Below are 19,139 nucleotides of genomic sequence, written 5' to 3' on the forward strand. Positions count from 1 at the left end.
ATCTGTGCATCTCAATAGATGCACAGATACATCACATACGGACAGGGTTTGTTGCAGTAGTGTCAAGAGGAGGCGACTTTAGAATAGTGTTGCTTTCGGGCAGAAACCTTTTATCTCCATATTTCTTTCATATCTCCATTGTTTTTTTCATAAATGAATGTCCTACTTGATCATACTACACTTACTACAGCTTCACACAAATGTATCAAAAGAAGCAGATGCACTACAGATCCACAAGCACAAATGTGATGCGAAGCGACACCTTTTGAGCTTTCGATACTCTTGAATTTGAAAGTAACACTTTTGGACATATGAGGTTTCCCCCAGACAGAGACGATGGGGAACTTGTGTGGGTTAGTTCTGCTAAGACCCAACTTCAGAATGGGGAACAAATTCTGAGTTATGAAGACTTTTAGTAATTTGTTTATTTTTAAAGATTTATTTTTGTATGCCTTTATTAATAGGACAGTAGACTGGGTTCGAACCCGTGACACACTGTCAGGCTGGCATTGCAGCCAAGGTTGCCCGGGCCACCACACCGGCCATTCTTGTACTGCCACTTTATAATGTCCAGAAAACCACATTACAGTTAATATTCATGTACAGCAACTTACTATCAATAAGCAATAATTAGGAGATTAATGAGTGAAAAGCATGTATGGTCATGTAGAATAAGGAATTAATACAAATAGACTAATAAAGAGCTTATATGCATGCATGCTATAGCAGCTAGTTAATGGTAAATAGTGTAAATAATATGTACCTTTATATAGTGTTATCAAAAGGGAATTAAAAGAGCAATCAACAATAAGTATTGGTAAAAGAGAATAAAAGTAGAAAAGTGTGCTCAGACCAGGTTGCCTACCCAGGGCCCGAAAACGTTGGAAATTGTGGTACTTTGGTCATAGTCACTTGGGATGGCATCTGAAAAATCTAACTTAATACATCTGATCACATGACTATAGAGATGCTATGTACCGATTTGCGTGATGTTTGGACAAAATCTGTATTTGCGTGATGTTTGGACAAAATCTGTAGAACTAATATCAAGAAATTGTTTTTGCAAAGATGCCACTATAACAGGCCGATGTGAAATATTTTGGGCAGAGGTGTGTGCACAGTCTCGGGCCAACGGTAGCCGAGATTAGGTGCCCACAGAGACGGACATACTGACAAAACAGAACGGATGGACACACACACACACACACACACACACACACCACATTCCTTGTACCCTGAATTATCACGGTGGGATTCACAATACTTAATCTATCTATAGATCACCACCAATGTACACTTATCATGGGGAACAACACCCCCCAACCATGTACCAACCAACCAATCAACCAGTCATAGAATCTTTCTCTTTCAGTGATGTAGACCCAGGTTTTTTTTAGAAAGGTCTGTATAACCGTAAGTTTAATTCCTTGGAGAGTGGCATCGGTATCTTAACCAAAGGTGGAACAGCTGAATGGGAAGCGAGAACAGCCGCCTGGGCATCAGAAGGTCCCCATATGGCCCGAGCAACACACTTAACCCCTTAACTGCTCCCCATGGTGCTGCATTAATATCATCATGGTATTTCAGAAGACGATATTCACGTACTGTATGTGCAAATGTATAGTGAGTGACAAATACCCCAACAACAACTAAATGTCAGTTCTTTCTCAATAACATAACCTCAGTTTCCTGTTTGTGAGCTCACAGGCTTACTGTATGTAGCCTGGCCTTTTCTTAGGCCAGGCTGTTTCTTTTTCCAGCATTGTGGTTCTCTGTATGCAAGACCGAAAATGATTGTAGAAGTCGCCCATTAAGAACGGCAGCCAATGACTTGCAGATGTCACATACAGGACTGATGGAGTAGTGCCTTGCTGAAAGGCTAGTCAGGACATATGGCTGCAGTTAAGACTGAACCTACACATTGCTGCCCACCCAGGCATCCCCTCATTATTTTAATTGTGAGTATTAAGCCGTATTTAATTATACTTTGTTGCACATAGGGCAGGTTTTATGCCTGCAGGATGTCTGTTTTATGCGATAGGAACCATACTACCGTAGCTTCCTTTTTCACAACACCACCTCCATTTGTCATCACTGTGCGAATGACACCGATGGTTTCTGTGGCCATCGTTGTCTTCTCTATGACCATGCAACTTTGTGGACAGACAGAGTGACATACAGTAGCCTCCATGCACAGATAAACAAGACAAACCCGTTCCTTTTCAGGAAATGGAAAAAAAGAGAACCTTTGTTTCAAATAGATCCAATGTAATTATTAGGTAAATACCTAATTTACCTTTGACTAAAACACAGGTAGACCCTATTTTGGTCATTGAATTAAATGTGAACATATTTTAAAGAAAAATGAGAATAGCTCACAAATCACAATGCATTGTGATGTTGTGAGAGATGCTATATTCACTACTTTATTAAAGTATAAAATAGTGCAATAAATGTTGATACAAGGTCTGCAGGAACAAAATTGAACTGTACTACTTTTGTCTCATGGTCTTTTGGCTGTGATTCTACTAATCATACTATACCATCACTGACCTCTTGATCTGTCGGTTGATTATTGGAAGGTTTGACGTAATAAGCCTATATCCCCTCACAAGCACATGGTTGGGAAAGAAAGAGGCAGTTGGTCTAATTTACATACAGTGTGTCAAGTGATGTCTTACATGACCCTCTAGCTCATGTCACCTACTGACTACAGCAGCAGTAGCATTACATTTACCAATTCCAAACACTTGATTTTAAGCGCCGGCCCTAGACTAAATAATCTCCAATCAATATTTGGCACAAAGTATGAGTTCATTTGGCACAAAGTATGTCAGTTCCTGATGGTAAAGTGTCAGCTGTTGATGGGGGTGAAGAGTACTTTTTATTATTGTACATAAGCCTGGTGTCTCTCTCTCTCTCTCTCTCTCTCTCTCTCTCTCTGTCTGTCTGTCTGTCAGTCAGTTAGTCTGTCTCTTATAGAAACTGGCGTTTATTTATTTTATACATAACCCTGGTTTTAACTGACAGACAGTGATCACTTAAAATGTTTCTTTATTGAAAGATTTTAGTAGCTATTAACCAACAATTTGTACAAAACTTTTTTTTTTAAATTGTTTTTTTTTTTGTGTGAATTGTGACAGATACTGTGAGCATTTGTGACATCAATAAAATACAAACAAAACACATGGACTTCAATTTACATGGAATAAGCTGGTCTATCGAGCTACATTTGCATGGAATGAGCTGTTTGTTATTAACCAGCAATTTGAAACCAAACTTAAAACATTCTAATAAAAGATAACAATTTAACTTTGTCAACAGCTACATTTTGACACAGACTGTTATACAACATGCATTCATGACACCTAAAATACAAACAGATTAATCTTCCACACCATTTATCCTTACCAAATAGATTAATAATTAGTCGCTTATTTGTCCTTTAATTATCTCAATGGAAGGTAACAGGGTGCGAGTGCCATTAAAGCTTTGAAACTTGTTTGAATTATTTTCTTGTAGAATTATTTTCAAAACGCATGGATAGCAGAGATAAAATCTGGAATCTTATTTGGTTTTTGTCCCATGGTACACCACCACCACTGTACTCAAATTTGATTGGTTATCTCAAACTAAGTGATCTAATCTAATTGTCCTTCAAACTACAACATCCACCCGACACCCTTGAACCACCACTGCACTTCACACAGTACTGCTCCAGCCTTCCAGGCTAGAGTACTACAGTCATATTGCAACTTTGTTGTAGTGTATAGCCCCTGTGTTGCACTGTGTCACCACAGTGAGGCGTAGTTGAACTGAACGCGTAGCAGGTACCTCATGCGGACCTGTGCGGGGTTGTAGACTATGAACTCGTTATAGAGGAGGGAGTAACCGCCGTCCTTCCCAATCCCCGTCTTCACTCCTGGACCCATGGGCACAGTCATACCATCCCTGAGCGTGGGAAGAGGAAGAAGCAGGCAGGGACAAAGAGAGAGACAGATTAGAAAGCTAGATGAGTGGTACTCAAACCTTTCCATGTCAAGGACCCAGAAATTGACACTTATTAGCCCGCAGACCCCCATTTGAAAAGAGATGCCACCGACCCCCATATAAGAGAAGATCTTTGCGGCTCTAGCAGTGATTCTAAACCACTTTAATTTCAAGTAAGTAAGAATTAAAGTAGCTCAAATGAAGTTAAACAAAACTAAAACTAGTTTGGCACAACTTGGATCTAAGTTGTCCTGCTTTAAATTAAATACATGTTTCACTGATTCTGATAGTCAGAAAAGGGTAATGGAATCTATGAAATAAAATTTACTATTATGGCATACAATTGATCAAAACGAATGAATCACAGAATGCTACTGAGAGAGAGAGAGATACTGACAGGGTGACAGAGTTGTGTGGATCAGGTGCAGTCTGCCCAAGGCCCTTGGTGCTGTGTTTGCCCGCAGGGAGCCGGTTGGCCTCGTAGTCAGCAGCCAGAAGTTCATTACTGTCTCCCAGGGCCACCTGGAACCAAACAAAACAGCGGTTCTAAAACATTCTAATTTCATGGACCCCCAGTTTGCTATGTATTAGGCCAAGAACAAACCAAAATAACTCTGAGGGTGTACAAATGGAACCAAGTGGTCCCGTAAAAGGTCCATTTGGTTACATTTGTACTCAGTTTCAGACTTGTAAGGGTCCAATTTGGTTTAGCTAGGGAGCCCCCAGAAACCGACCCAAGGACCCCCCCTAGAGGCCAGTATACAAGTTAGCAATATTTCTGCAGCAAGGACAGACATACCTGTGTACAAAACATAATTATGATAATACTATATCATCTCTGTTTGGCAGAAACCTTGCATCTCCATTTTCAAATGTCTTTTGTATTTTGTAAATGAATGTCCTACTTTGTCTTACAAATGAACGCTATACATACAATAGCTGAGCTACAAGCTAACAATGTGTTACATTTCTGTTTGTTATTTAAAAGTGAAAGTGGTTAAGTCTTGGTGTGTGTTTTATGAATATTGAAAAAGAATGAAAAGTATTAACAAGAGCCCTGTGACTCAATAATAACTACTTTTTCCTTTTCCTGAGAAGTATCGGTTTTGGACATACAAGGGTGCTACTTGACATTGACGACATGATATATTTTACCACCATATAAATATATAGTAATCTTGGGAAAGGTATGGTACCAAGTCACTAACAAAGCCCACCAACCTCGCTCAGCAGCAGCAGACCGGTGTTGTTGCGCTGGTTGGCAAAGCAGTAGTTGGCGCTCTTTGATGACATGTCAGCAAAGTAGATACCTTTACCAAACTAAACCAGAGAAAAACAGATGGATGTTATTAGCATATTAGAATATGAATAATCCCCCGTCCCTTAAAGGCCCACCCAGACGAGATGCGATGTTGCATCAGATCAGATGTCGTCCCCGGGGGTTTATCGGTGTTCATTTCAAACAACAGCGATCCTGTGTCTTGAATTCGGGCCCGGTATATCCCGCTGTGCCAAGTGAAATATCTCAGACCATTACAAATGAGCCAGATATCCTGGATGACCACCCCTAGCGATCTCGGGCCAGAGTTGAGTGGGGAAAAAGTTTTATTTTATTTTTTCTGGCAGTTGATTGAATAAAGAAACAAGGCTCCAGCCTTCACGGAAAGACGGTTCTCAAACAACGTGGGGTCGCGGAAGGTGCCATGGGCTTGCACATTGCCGACCAAAAGAATAAAAAATAAATAATGAATATGTCTACTGTTAAGTGCTTTAACAGTCTATATTTTAAGATTGCGCCGCTGTGATCTACCGTGACGCGTGAGCCTCTAATTTATACAGTGACGCGAGTCCTTTTAAATATGGATAAAACCCGAAGCTCCAAACCTGGCTGTGCCCAGCCCCGCGCACGCACGCTGCGGATGATTTATTTGGGGGTCCACGGCCCACCTAGGAGAAGACCAGCCCGCGCAGGAACGGTACATGATCGCTAATTCAAGCACTCAAGTCAAACGTGCATTGCGCTCGTCGCCGAAATTGGGTTAAATTAATATCCAAAACGTAACCGTGGGGTCTCTCAATTTATACAGTAGATACTGTAGGCCTACACTATGCTGGAGTTAATGATGAAACCCGACGTGGCTAGCCTTGAGATCATGGCCATGGGGAATATGATTGCTTGTAACCAAATGAACGCGCTCTGTCTGCGCACGCACAGCACGGGTAGGCAATGGTTTAAATTCATATCCAAAAGTATTCATGGCAGTGACCAGTGACTTGTGTCATTCATGTCGGCTGCTGTGCTACTGCTATATACTCCTTGTCAAAGATTGTACCGTTGGTTAATCCCACGTTTCCACTGTCAAAGACTGCTGTGTAAACCAAAATGCTGCTGTTCCAAGTAACCTAGTTGCGTGTGTAGGTGTGTGCGTGCGTGCGTGCGTGCATGTGTGCGTGGTCTGTGCGGGACGCAGGCGGACATGGCTTTTCTTTGGTTGGTCCCAAATCCATATTATTATCGTCTGTTCGCATATTCAATGAGTCCCGCAGTGCAACACCAAACAAAACAAGAAAAAAGAAACTGCGTTTGAAATTGCCTACTTTCCAGTATGATTTCAGTTACTTTACATTCCGTCCGTCTAAATACTAATGCAATCAATTATGTGCATCAAATGACAGCGCCGTCGCGCGCTGTTCATCAGCTGCTTTTTTTTGCGCAGCCTGCATGGTGCTTTCATCAGTCAATTAAATATTAAAACGGCGAAATTAAACAAATATATTCGCTATAAGAGAGTCTCTCTCTCTCTCTCTCTCTCTGTGTGACATATTTGTAGCTAATAATGCAGTATTGATACTTTTACTCAAGTACAGGATGGGAGTACAGTACACTGCTCAAATTAACTGTTCATCAGCGTGAATACTTTCAGGTGTGTATCTGATCAATAGGAAATTGCCCATTACATTCTGCATGACATCAAAGCGACATGTTGCGTGAGAGTTTGAACTTGAACGACCAATTAAGATCCACAGCTGATTCTAGACTTGCTAATAACCTTCCAGCTCTGCTCTCCTCTAAAACTCCAAGTTACATTAAGATCAGATCATATTCATATAGGTTGTCAGTTGTCAGAACGTGTCACTTTGTTGTCATGGTAGCTCTGTTTTGGACCATTGAACAAAGATGGATAATGATGAAAGGGTTCACTTTGCGAACGGGACATGTTGGATTGGATACTGCTACTTCAGTGGAGAGACGTCGTCAAATGACTGCGCAGAAGAAAAAAAGGAAAAAAAAGAACGCTATAGGCTATAACGTTTTTGAACAAGTGATTACAACATTTTAGGGAGAAAGTAGGCTAAAGTAAAAAGTAAGTAGGCTAATAATAATAATAAAAGTGTAGGCTATTCTATTGTGAGGTGACAGAATAGCCTACACTCTGCGCAGCATAAAAAAAAGGGAGGAGGATCTGGCTTCATATAATTTGAAGCAATCCCGTGAGCTCATTCAGACGACAATAATTGTAAAGGATTCCTACCCGATGACCCGAAAATATCAAGCTTTTTTGATATTATCGTGAGCGCTCCCGACGAGTCCCGAGGTCATAAAAAGCTAATTAACATAATCCGATCGTGTCGGGGTACTGTTCAAACTCAAGACCGATTCCGGGGCCGACCGAACGATTTCCCCGGGGGATCATCCCGACAATCGGCCCCGGGGAATCGGGGCCGGGTTCGGCCCAGTGTAAACGGGCCCTAAGTACCCCTTTGAGACCATTGGTGTAGGAGATGGGGAAACTATTAAACAAAATCCTCATCCTTTTTCCATCTCTTATTGTGAAAAAGAAAATGGAAAGAAAGAAAAAATGGGTTTCTTTCTCTCATTTTTTAATATGTACGTATATTATTACGTTATGTATGCGTCTATCCATCCTACCATGTATCCAGTGACGGGGGCCTCTGGTGGGGCCACTCGCAGACCCTGGCTGAGGATGCCCACGTAGTTAGATAGACGAGAGCCATGCCACAGCAGCGTCCTAGTGGGGAGACACACACAGTCAGTCACAAGCCCACACACAGAGCTTAGAGCGGTGTTTCTCAAATGGGGTACGCCTAGGGTACACACAGAAAGTAGTAAATTGAAGAATTTGTTTTAAGTGTCAAGTGTTAAATTAAATTGAATCAAAGATCCTTACTAGCACTGTCAGTGATTAAAAAGCAGTAGTTATTTTGCCCATAACACAGTGACATCGGAATTAGTGAAAAATAAAATTATTGCGACCGCCAGGTCGCAGTTTAGTATCAAAACCTCCACCGGCCATCCGTCCGTCCGTCCGTCGGTCACACGTCACACGTCACACCTTTGCCCTGCTCATATCTCCGCATCAGTATGACATCACACTGCTTGGTGTGTGCCATCAGGGTCATTTGTGTACGGTGTGATGTCATACTGATGTCAGCAGTGTGATGTCATACTGATGTCAGCAGCTATGTCTCTATATATGGAGTTATATGTTGTTCGTGTCCAAATATGGGGCTTGTGAGGTCAGACTTAGTGAGATTCGTCGGTTATCTCCATATATGGAGGGAGAACCAGCTTATGAGCCGATGAGTTGTGTCAGAGTCGAGATCCTGCTTGCATCTAATCTGTTGGTAGATAATACCGGTCTTATATAAGGGTCATTTGTGTACGGTGTGATGTCATACTGATGTCAGCAGCTATGTCTCTATATATGGAGTTATATGTTGTTCGTGTCCAAATATGGGGCTTGTGAGGTCAGACTTAGTGAGATTCGTCGGTTATCTCCATATATGGAGGGATGTGTTGGTTATCTCCATATCTGGAGATTCAACCTTCAACGATTTTGACATCTTGTTACTAATCTGTCGGTAGATAATGCCGGTCTTATATAAGGGTCATTTGTGTACGGTGTGATGTCATACTGATGTCAGCAGTGTGACAGGAGATAAGCGACCAACGGTCGCTTATCTCCCGATTAGGGAGTCTTACTGGTTTCACACTAAAAAGGGGCGTCATAAATATGTGCTTTCATTGTAGTTTTATTTTATTTTACTTTATATCTATATAATATATTTCATATATAAATATATCAAATATGTGCTGTATCAGATCGGTATTGATGCTGCCATATCGGTATCGGATTAAAAGCGAAGGATCTCGATCGCAGCACCTCTATCAACAACCATGATTCAAAATATGAATAACACATATCTCGGATTAAGTCACATATCACACAAAAAGTGCAAAAACAAACAAACAGTTGCTACTGTACCTGTTGTGCATCTGAGAGAGGAAGTTGTCCCTCTCTCCCTCCCTGTCCACTGAGAAGACGTCCAGCACAGTCATGGAGTAGTCGCTGTGGGTGGAGGCGTGGGTCGACTTGAGGTACTTCTCCAACACCTGCCAGGGAGACAGACATTGTGTTTCCCCCCTGCACCTTAGAATTTCAGCAATTCAAATCAAGAGATGCCTTCTCTTTTGAGATTACTGGCCTATGAGCACTGAGATTAGGTCACAGTAAGTAGAATCCTCCTGATTTTGAGGCTTGGTAGACTATTAAGACCAGTGGTTCACACATGGTGACTTGTCTAATGGCCTTGGGTTTTTGTGACAACCACACATTATTGCAATATAACTATTACAAGAAGTAATGATTTCTTTATTTTACTTACTAATACTATGTCAGTACTTCTACACAATTGTTATAACCTAAAAAAATATTTTCGGCACAGCATTATGGGCTAAACTTTGACATTTAAAAAAGTCCTCCACAAAAAAGACTCCAAGCGCACAACGTGTCAGATCACGATGGCGGTGTGGTATGTGACTGACCTGGTACTCGTGTCCGGTGGAGTCCAGAGGCTGCAGCTGACAATGGAGGGAGTGGTACTGTCTGTCTAGAGGATGCTCTGAACTGTCTGCACCAGCCTGGGCCATCTTCACCGCAATCTGGATGTCACCCAATGCCTGGAAAGAAAAACGCCAGCAACCAAACTCAAAACCAAAGTTTAAGCTAACCACTTGGACCGCAGCATCCATATTCTGGAGGGGATGCATTAGCCAAACATTGCCCATTTACAAGCTCACAACGCGTCACAATAGAACGCGCTGTGTGAATTGATCGGCTATTTTGGGTGATTTGTTGTAGAAAAAAAGGCGGTACACAGAGCCAACTCATGTCCAGTTTACCAAGTCTAAAGGGTAGATGGTTAAAAAATAATTACTGCCATGTATACAAAACATGGTCTCAGCAAAGAACACACTGCATGCTCAACAGGCTAAATGTAAATATATATGACCTAGATATATAATATCTAGGTCAGGATATTAGTGAGAGGTTACCTAAACCTGGCCTAAAGCAATGTTTTAGTCATGTATGAGTTGACCAAAGGAGGAGAAGCAGGTTGATGGAGATGATGGTGGTGATAAAACCTGTACATCTAAAAGAAAACAACACACTCACCTCCAAAAGTGAAATCTTTGCCTTCAGTTCTTCTTCTGAGCGGATGATTGGGGGTGTTTTCAACCTGACACATAGTTATATTTATTATTACAAGATATTGACTGCTATTAAATACTCAAGATTGCAATTTACAACTGGACCCAGACAAGTCTTCTTACTTGCCAAAATAAATTACCCCATCCCCACTGCATTTCTGTAAATGTATTTTATTGCTCCTAGTATCTATGACTTCTTGTTATATAGTATTGTATTTATACGTCTTGATGAATTGATGTTTTCACCCGACGGAGGCGATTTGTTGTTAAACAAACCCTTTCAACTACCTATTAGCGTGATTTGAAAATATGTCAAGAAGGGTATAAATGAGCCGTAGTGTAGGTGCCATGTTCTTCCTATTGCACTACTAAGCATCTCCCTACCCAAAGTCATGGGGGATCCGTGTGTAGAACTGGTTGCATGCCTCCAGCAGGTCACGATTGCTTCCCTTCCTCTTTAGACACTCCTCGATCTTCTTCAGGGCTGTGTAGCCCGCTCGGATCTGCTCCGAGGTCAGCTTGCCTAGAGGCAGAGAGAGATGAATGCAGCTTTCGTAAGCAAGGAAACACCTCCAGTAATGTACAGGACAAGTGGAAGTGATCGGGTGCCTGTCACAATCATTATATAATCGCCTGATATGCAATTAATCGAAATAATGACAATTATTTTAGCATAAACGTCAGAATAGTTTCCATTCATCTGTATAAAAACATCCGTTTGCAGAAACAGTCAATCTACAAGCTCACAATGGTCACACAGCAATCTCGCAAATTCTGGAAAATGTTGAATAATTTAAAGCATGGGCTGTTTGGAAAGCATTATTAAATGCATAGTAGATTATTTATTTTGATTATTGGTAAAGGTCATAGTCAGTCATTTCATTGATTTTTTTATTAAAGTTATTTTTCATATCTGCCCTTTTGCGTATGCACAACAAGTAATCGTCCACTAGAAATTACACTAGGGCTGTCACGGTCATGACATTTTAGTCATCTAACCCTGCTCTACTGACATCTTTCATGTTTCATCTTTAATCATTCATGGTAAGAAGGCATTTTTACATTTCCACAATGGAGGCACTTCAATTCAGACAAAACCATGCCAATTAATCAAGAGGACTGGTAAGATTATTGGCATGCAGCCCCCATGTTCTCTCAAAGAAATCTTTGATAGGACAGCGATGAAGCAGGCCCTCAAAATCATCCGCGACCCAAATCATATCCTCTATAAAGAATATGAGTTGCTTCCATCTGGTAGACGGTACAGAACATCAAATGCAAAGCGCAATAGATATAAATTCAGCTTTGTCCCACTGTCAATCAAAGCACTCAATAACAGATAATGAATTACTGGGGGTACGGGAAACCTGCATGTGCAACACTGTGATACTGGACTGGCTATTGATGTATTTGCACACTGGGGTTTCAGGATAAGTGCTTTATGAATTTTAGGTATATATGAATGTATCTTTGTATTTTTTGTATTTGTGTATTTTTGTATGTTTGTAGTTTTGTATTTTGTATAACGCTGTTACTTCTAAATGCCCAAGACAAATTTCTCCTCTGAGACAATAAAGGCTAATTCAATTCAATTCAATTAGAATGAAAAGTTCTGCTTTTAAGTGCTTCTGATTGACAAACCTAGAGGAGCTTTGCGGATGTCAAACTTCATCTCCAACACACACTCCTCCATGGCTTTCAGGTCACAGATAAGCTCCAGGAGGGCCTGAAGCTTCACGTCCAGCTTGGAGGCCTCTTTCTTGACCACAGTGTCCACCTGAGTCAGGTTCTCCTGGAAGATCAAAGGTGATAGAGGTTTAGGTAGAGGTTCGTAGATTAGCCATATACCTGCTGCTTTTTACCCCTTTTTTCTCCCCAATTTAGATGCTATGCCAATTGATTCCTCCCCACATACATCTGTGTGTGTTGTCACTGCTGTTGTATCCTGACTCACATGCCAGTGAGGAGTAGGGCTGTCACAATTATTACATAATCGTCTAATTGTGATTTTTGGACATAATCGTGATTATTTTTCATAATCGTCATAATCGTTTCCATGTTGAAAAATGTTCATATATTAAAAAAAAAGGTCAAAAATAGTGGAAATAGCAGTTCTACAAGCTCACAACGCGTCGCGATGCGACGCGTTGTGAGCTTTTTCCACTATCAATATTATTGATATTATTCAATATCAATATCAATGTTATTGAGCGGTGGTTACACCGTCTCCTATACGTGGCCGTGTGTGTATGCGTGTGTGTATGCGTGTGTGTGTGCGTGTGTGTGTGTGTGTCTGTATGTAGCCTGCAGGCCTGCAGTACCTTTTATGACCACACATGTTAAGGGAGGGGCGCTGTTGTTCAGGCCAGACCAGGCACACACACACACACGCACACACACACACACACACACAGGGGGGAAGGGGGGGGGGGGTAAACCACCGCTCAGTTCACACGGGTGTGATTTTTTTTAAGTAGTACTGTAAGTTGTCAAATATGTCAGTAATTTCTTCGTGTATTTAGGTTTTGTGTGATATCTGCCATGTGCAACTTCAAAGCCTAAAAGCCAAACAGAAGTGTAATTGTCAATGACAAAAACGCAATTAAATCGTTAATCGCCAATTATTTGAGTGACAATTAATCGTCATGTAAAATGTCATATCGTGACAGCCCTAGTGAGGAGCCCCCACCGGGAGAACGCAGAGCCTTTGTCCTGCTCCTCCTGCCCAACAATCTCCGCTGACAGGTGCCACCCCCAGCCCGTAGGTGCACGTGTAGTGACAACTATCACGCTTCCCTCCCCGGAACAAGGGCCAAATTGTGTATGCATAAACACTCGAAAGGCAGATGTACCAGTGGATTCAAACCCAGACTCCACCGTGGTGGGTAGCTACTTTACCAAATGAATTGATTTAATTAATCTTATATATTTTTTTTATAATTTATAAAACTAAACGTAATAATTACAAAACAAATAAAGTGTGTGTATACAAAAACACACTTTTCAATTATTTGTTTAATTGAAAAAGTAATCTACTGAATAATCACTAAGAAATTGATTGATAGTTGCAGCCCTACTACAGACATTGACATTGTTGGCAACTATATTTATGAAGCGTGAGGCACAGAGGAGGGCTTGAAGGAGGGCAGATAGATTAAACAGAGGGAATTAATCAATACATTAAACAAAGGAGGGATGGAAGGAAGAATACAAAATGGAAGAAAATGAAAGGAAATACTGAACTTCATAAAATATAATTGCATTACATAATCCTTGCCTTATCATTGGTGTTATAGTCCACAAACACCATGTCATATTTGCCAGGCACCTTTTCAAAGGTACCCTTGTCCTCCCACTCATTCTTGGTCTTGTCAAGGAACCTGTGGCAAAAGAAAGCCTGTTTCTCCCAACGTTCTTTCTGTATGTACGAAACATGTATTATTTGTTATTATGAACAATCTCACTTTTTCTTGAAGATGTCTTTGGCTTTCAGCAGGTCGCTCCCACAGGCTGTTAAGCTGTTCTGTCCAACTTTACCCACTACAGAACACAGATAGACAGACAGACAGCCAGACAGACAGACAGACAGACAGACAGACAGACAGACAGACAGACAGACAGACAGACAGACAGACAGACAGACAGACAGACAGACAGACAGACAGTAATGGCATCAGCAACAAAGTTTCGTAATAACATATTGTCAACTGTATGTCAGTTGTCAAATATATTACAAAAAGCGTTATAGCCACATCATGAAGGTGTACTCTTTGGCTTGCAGAGTACACTTTCATGATCACATGACCCCACAATCAATCCTCCAGTTCTAGGCAACACAGAAGGGGGGGGGGGGGGGGGGGGGCTTTTCCACACAATAACTCTAAGGTATATTAATGACATAATTCAAATGTTGTTGTGGAAAAAAAGCTGTAGAAGATCAAATTTTATTTGTGTTTATTACTGAATTCAACCAAGTTTTATACATGAAGAAAGCCTATTGTCACTGTTGGGCACTCACAGAGTTACAGATCCCATTTGGACCCCTGGAGGTCCAAGAACCTCACGTTTAAAAGCAGTGCTGCCTTAGACATGGACCTACCTCTGCCCCATCTCATCCACACGCTGTAGGACTTTGAGCTGTCTTCCTCCAGAAGCTGAATCAGGTAGTATTTGTTGTTGTTGAATTGAAGATTTGTCTGCAAACACCAAACAAATTCCACTGAATAGGCCTGAAATGAGATCCTATCTCACAGTGTACAATATTGTTTTCCCCACTATGTTTGTTGGAAGGACTCGGCATGTGATCGGATGGGTCAGTGGGAAGGGAACGCTTGTTTTACTTCACATGATAAGATTCTGTCCACCGCGGTTGTCAAATTGGAGAGCATGCTCATTAACACACGCGGCAATTGGCCCACTTACTCAATGTGGGCACCTGCTGGTGAGCCTCATGCACACACTCTCGGGGACGTGCCTTGTTGAGGTAAGAAAAACAAGTGCCCCATTTCCCCAGCCATAATGGGGAAAAAACAATATCGCTTTTACAGTATCACATTCATAATAGTTGAGCTAGTTCATTATGTGTAATAATTTTAAATGTACAGTATATTGCTAGCTAGTAGCTACTACTAATGACCATTTATATATAAAGTGTAATGTTTTTTTACCTGGTTTAACATCACGTCATAAACATCATTTCCTTCATTGTAAACATGAGCCTGCGGGAGGAAAAGAGATTGAAAGAAGAAGTGTATTAACTACATTATTAACAAAAGGAAGTATTGTGTGTGTGTGTGTGTGTGTGTGTGTGTGTGTGTGTGTGTGTGTGTGTGTATACGTCTGTCTGTCTGTCTGTCTGTCTGTCTGTGTGTGTGTGTGTGTGTGTGTGTGTGTGTGTGTGTGTGTGTGTGTGTGTGTGTGTGTGTGTGTGTGTGTGCGTGCGTGCGTGCGTGCGTGCGTGCGTGCGTGCGTGCGTGCGTGCGTGCGTGCGTGCGTGCGTGCGTGCGTGCGTGCGTGCGTGCGTTTTAAGATTCACTGGCATAAATCACATTACAACCCAAGCATACTGTACCCTGCCGATCTTGGCTTTGCATTCAATGTCCACGGGCGCCCTGCCTTTCATGAGCACTGTCCTGACAACCTCTTTAAGGAGACAAAAGCAGCAGAAACATCACGGTGAGGTCAATCATCAAAAGTGTGTGTGGTGTGAATGATCCTGCATATGATTGTCTAATATTGATTAGTTCATTGATGAGCTTTGCCCAAAAGATACATTTGGTGTCTCCCTGGGAGACACCAAAAAACATTATGAGTGAATCACTTAAGCCTATCTACAATCTTCTCAATGTGTCCAATCAAAACACCGACACAAAACACAGACATTTTCAGAAACATTTTTTTCCCTGAAAATCATTAGAAGTGCTTAAGACCTTAAAATAAATAAAAAATAAAACATTTACATATGGTGTAAATATTTGTTTTACTGTAGAAAAGGCCACCCATAAAAAACGTGTCTGTGAGACCCTCATTTGGGAAACAGTAGTATGAATGAACAACATAAAAGTAAAGGTTGCTTTAGTAGCTGTGATGGTGCAGAGTGACACATGGGATCCATTGACAGATGTCAAGTCAACAGATATTGGATCAGTACTGCTTAATTTGATAGTTTCGTGAGAAGGCCGTGTTGCGCTGGACATTTGCATGAAGATGAGGTTGAGACTCGAGTCATATGATTTATATGCAAATTCAGATGTGGCAGCTGGTCCGTCAACTCCAACTTCCACATTATGCAACCCTCACAAATCTTTAATCTTACATAAAAAACGAAACAAAGTTGTTTTGTTTATGTTATTTTTGTTTTGTAATGCGACTTATCTTGAAAAGCACTATATACATGTCATGTATCATTATTATTCTAAAAAGAAGTGTTAGAGTACATTCATTAAAAAAACAAAGAGCTTGGGTTGGGTACATAGTACTACATACCTTTACATTCTGTTTCTTCTTTAGGCGGCTCTTTTGTTTTGGTCTGACTCTTTCCTGCTCCTCTCTTCTTCTTCTTAGTGACTGGTTCATCATCCTCTCTCTGTTCCTCTTTCATTACAACTTGACACCCATTTTCACCGGCTAAGTCACTCTCTCCATTCAAGTTTTCTGGTTAGACAGAAAGCATCATAATGTTTATTGACTATTTTGCAAACATAAAAATGGTACAACACAGAAAATAAACAAATAACATCAGGCGAAACAATAGAAAAATAAATGTTATCAAGTAACTGAATGCAAAGGAACACAGTTTCTCCTCCATTTGTAGATATATATATTTCTATTTTTTGTGCATTGACCTGGGAGTTGCAGACTTAATTTTGTTGCACATTCAAAGACAAATAAAGGCATTTAATATGGTTGACCGTGACCCTATATACACCTAAATAAAAACTGAAATAAACATATAAAAGTTATATTAAGTGCTTCATAGGGACCATAGGGACCAGGTAAAGTGGCCTAGCCTGCTGTTTCTATTCTATAACAGCACAGATTATGTGCTGTTTTAGGTCCTACCCCTAATCTAACAGCTGTGTGTGTGTGTGTGTGTGTGTGTGTGTGTGTGTGTGTGTGTGTGTGTGTGTGTGTATGTGTGTGTGTGTGTGTGTGTGTGTGTGTGTGTGTGTGTGTGTGTGTGTGTGTGTGCACGCGCGCGTGTATGTGGTTGTTTGCCGATTTGTGTGTACTGTGTATGCATAGCTGTATAACAGGCAGACAGGCCAATAGTGTCCATTGTTCACAACTTAAGCCTCGTTGCGTGATGGAAAAAAGCTGTCCAACCTGTCCAAACTATTTTGTAGTTCATTGGTGCAATATGTAATGCCCAACAGCATCAATGGCATTATTCACAGTTTAGACATTTAGCAGATGCTCTTAATCCAGAGCGAAGGAAAACACAAGATAATACATCAAATAAGAAAAAAGGTCAGGATGCCAGCTTGTTCCCTTCTATAGTTTAGTGCTACCTAAGGGCGAAGATTTACCCTAAAGGGTGAGGTCGCGCCATCTGTCTTGGCCATATATGGATTCTGTTAGTGTGGTTCTCCTAACAGGGCATCATCTGGGATACACTCCCTATGCCCATATATGGAGATCCCTAACAGAATCCCTTTTATGACCATATATGGAGATCCCTGCTCTGAGTATCTGACATCCTTGTGATGTCACCTGTTTATGCATATATATGGAGATCCCTTCTCTGAGTATCTGACATCACTGTGATGTCACAGTGATGTGTCTGGGGAACCAGTGTCAGGCGTTACCCGTCCGGGCGTCCACGGACAAGCTGTGACGGTTCTGATAGTAAACTGAAACCTATGGTCGCAAACCAATGCGTTTCAGAGTTGTAACTTCTTACTCAGGGTACAAATGTCTGAAGCGTACTTACATTATAGCCCCCTCTTTAGAGTGAGGAGTCGAGACATTCCACACACAAATATACAATTTCTGCAAGCATTATGCTTATATAACACACACACACAAACCTGGCTTTACTGTGTGAGAGCGTATTTTCCTTTTGTACTTGGTAACAGGGTTAATCTGGACCATCTTCTTCAGGTCAACCGTGTAGGCTGTGCTAGAGCCCAGGCTGAGGGTGACGGAGGTCTTCCCACCAGAGACGGCAGAGTCTAGTAAAGTGCATGCTGATGGAGCGTAGGGCTCCCACTGACCCTCATCTCCTTCCCACTGCCACACCGATGAGACTGAGAGGATGACAACACATAATGTTCATCAGATCATGATGCACAATGCACAATCTAAGAATGCAAGATTAGCCCTGATTTGTTTTTTGATCATTAATATGTAGCCTAGAACAATTAATAATAATAATAATAATAATGCACTTAATGCAGCTCAAAGTGCTTTACAGAGCAAAATTAAGCATGAGTGCTTAAAGGAAAAAGTACAAATTGGCAAGTACAAGTTGCCATTGCAGGGAGACATATCTTATGGATAAATACAAACAATTTGAATAGTTTAGTGTGGTTGTTGTACTTTCAGTGGTTGTTGTTGTAGAATAGGAGCTACTGTGTTTTTATGTGATATTGTGAATTGTGTGTGACAGCAGTCACTGAACACTAATTTACTTTACTTTAGGCTGTAAATATATAATTTGTTCGTGACGTGAGTGTAACTACTGCCTTTATCTGTGTTAACTGTTAATGCCTGTTTCCATTTCCATGAGTGGCGCAGCACAAACAGCACAAAACACACAACCACCACTCACCAGTTTCTGTCTGGACTTCTTGTTTATCCGCTGCATTTCGAGATGTGGTCCTACTGCTTCTTGTGCGCCTCGACATGTTTCTTTTATTTTATTTTAATAAAAACGTTAAAACATCAACAAACGGTAAAAAAGTGAAAGAGAGTCAGTCTAGTGTCTGTTGAACGCGGGAAATATCTAGTGCCACTGAAAGGTTCCGCTTCCGGCCTTGGTTTGTAGTCGGAATTATTTTGCAGACGTACCAGTGCCCGGTGTCACTGTCCAGCGTGCAAACCGGTGCAAACCAACACAGATGTCACAGACTTAAATCCTTGTCAACAAACAGTCCTGAACTCGTAAACATGGCATCTCGAAGCTATGGTGCAT

General features: G+C 41.2%; 1 protein-coding gene across 2 annotated transcripts; it reads right to left on the minus strand.

Moving 5' to 3' along the window:
- Window positions 1–3,160: 3,160 nt before the first annotated feature.
- parp2 (poly (ADP-ribose) polymerase 2) lies at window positions 3,161–18,926 on the minus strand. Of its 2 annotated transcripts, XR_013962066.1 has the most exons (18): window positions 18,777–18,926; window positions 18,034–18,252; window positions 16,490–16,657; window positions 15,576–15,646; window positions 15,172–15,222; window positions 14,604–14,700; window positions 13,969–14,044; window positions 13,782–13,884; window positions 12,146–12,296; window positions 10,889–11,027; window positions 10,470–10,533; window positions 9,839–9,973; window positions 9,279–9,406; window positions 7,922–8,021; window positions 5,212–5,310; window positions 4,388–4,512; window positions 3,329–3,951; window positions 3,161–3,226 (listed from the first exon to the last, which is right to left on the minus strand). XR_013962066.1 is itself a non-coding variant. In XM_080726265.1 (17 exons), the coding sequence occupies exons 1-17, from the start codon at window positions 18,850–18,852 to the stop codon at window positions 3,792–3,794; spliced, it is 1,962 nt and encodes a 653-aa protein (XP_080582391.1). In that variant the 5' UTR covers window positions 18,853–18,926; the 3' UTR covers window positions 3,250–3,791. The 2 variants fall into 2 exon arrangements, 1 of the variants encoding a protein (XP_080582391.1); XM_080726265.1 differs by lacking the exon at window positions 3,161–3,226 and having other exon boundaries at window positions 3,250–3,951.
- Window positions 18,927–19,139: the final 213 nt, after the last annotated feature.

The sequence above is a fragment of the Nannobrachium achirus genome (genome assembly GCF_963921795.1).
Source record: "Nannobrachium achirus genome assembly, chromosome: 5".
NCBI classification, from domain to species: Eukaryota; Metazoa; Chordata; class Actinopteri; order Myctophiformes; family Myctophidae; genus Nannobrachium; species Nannobrachium achirus.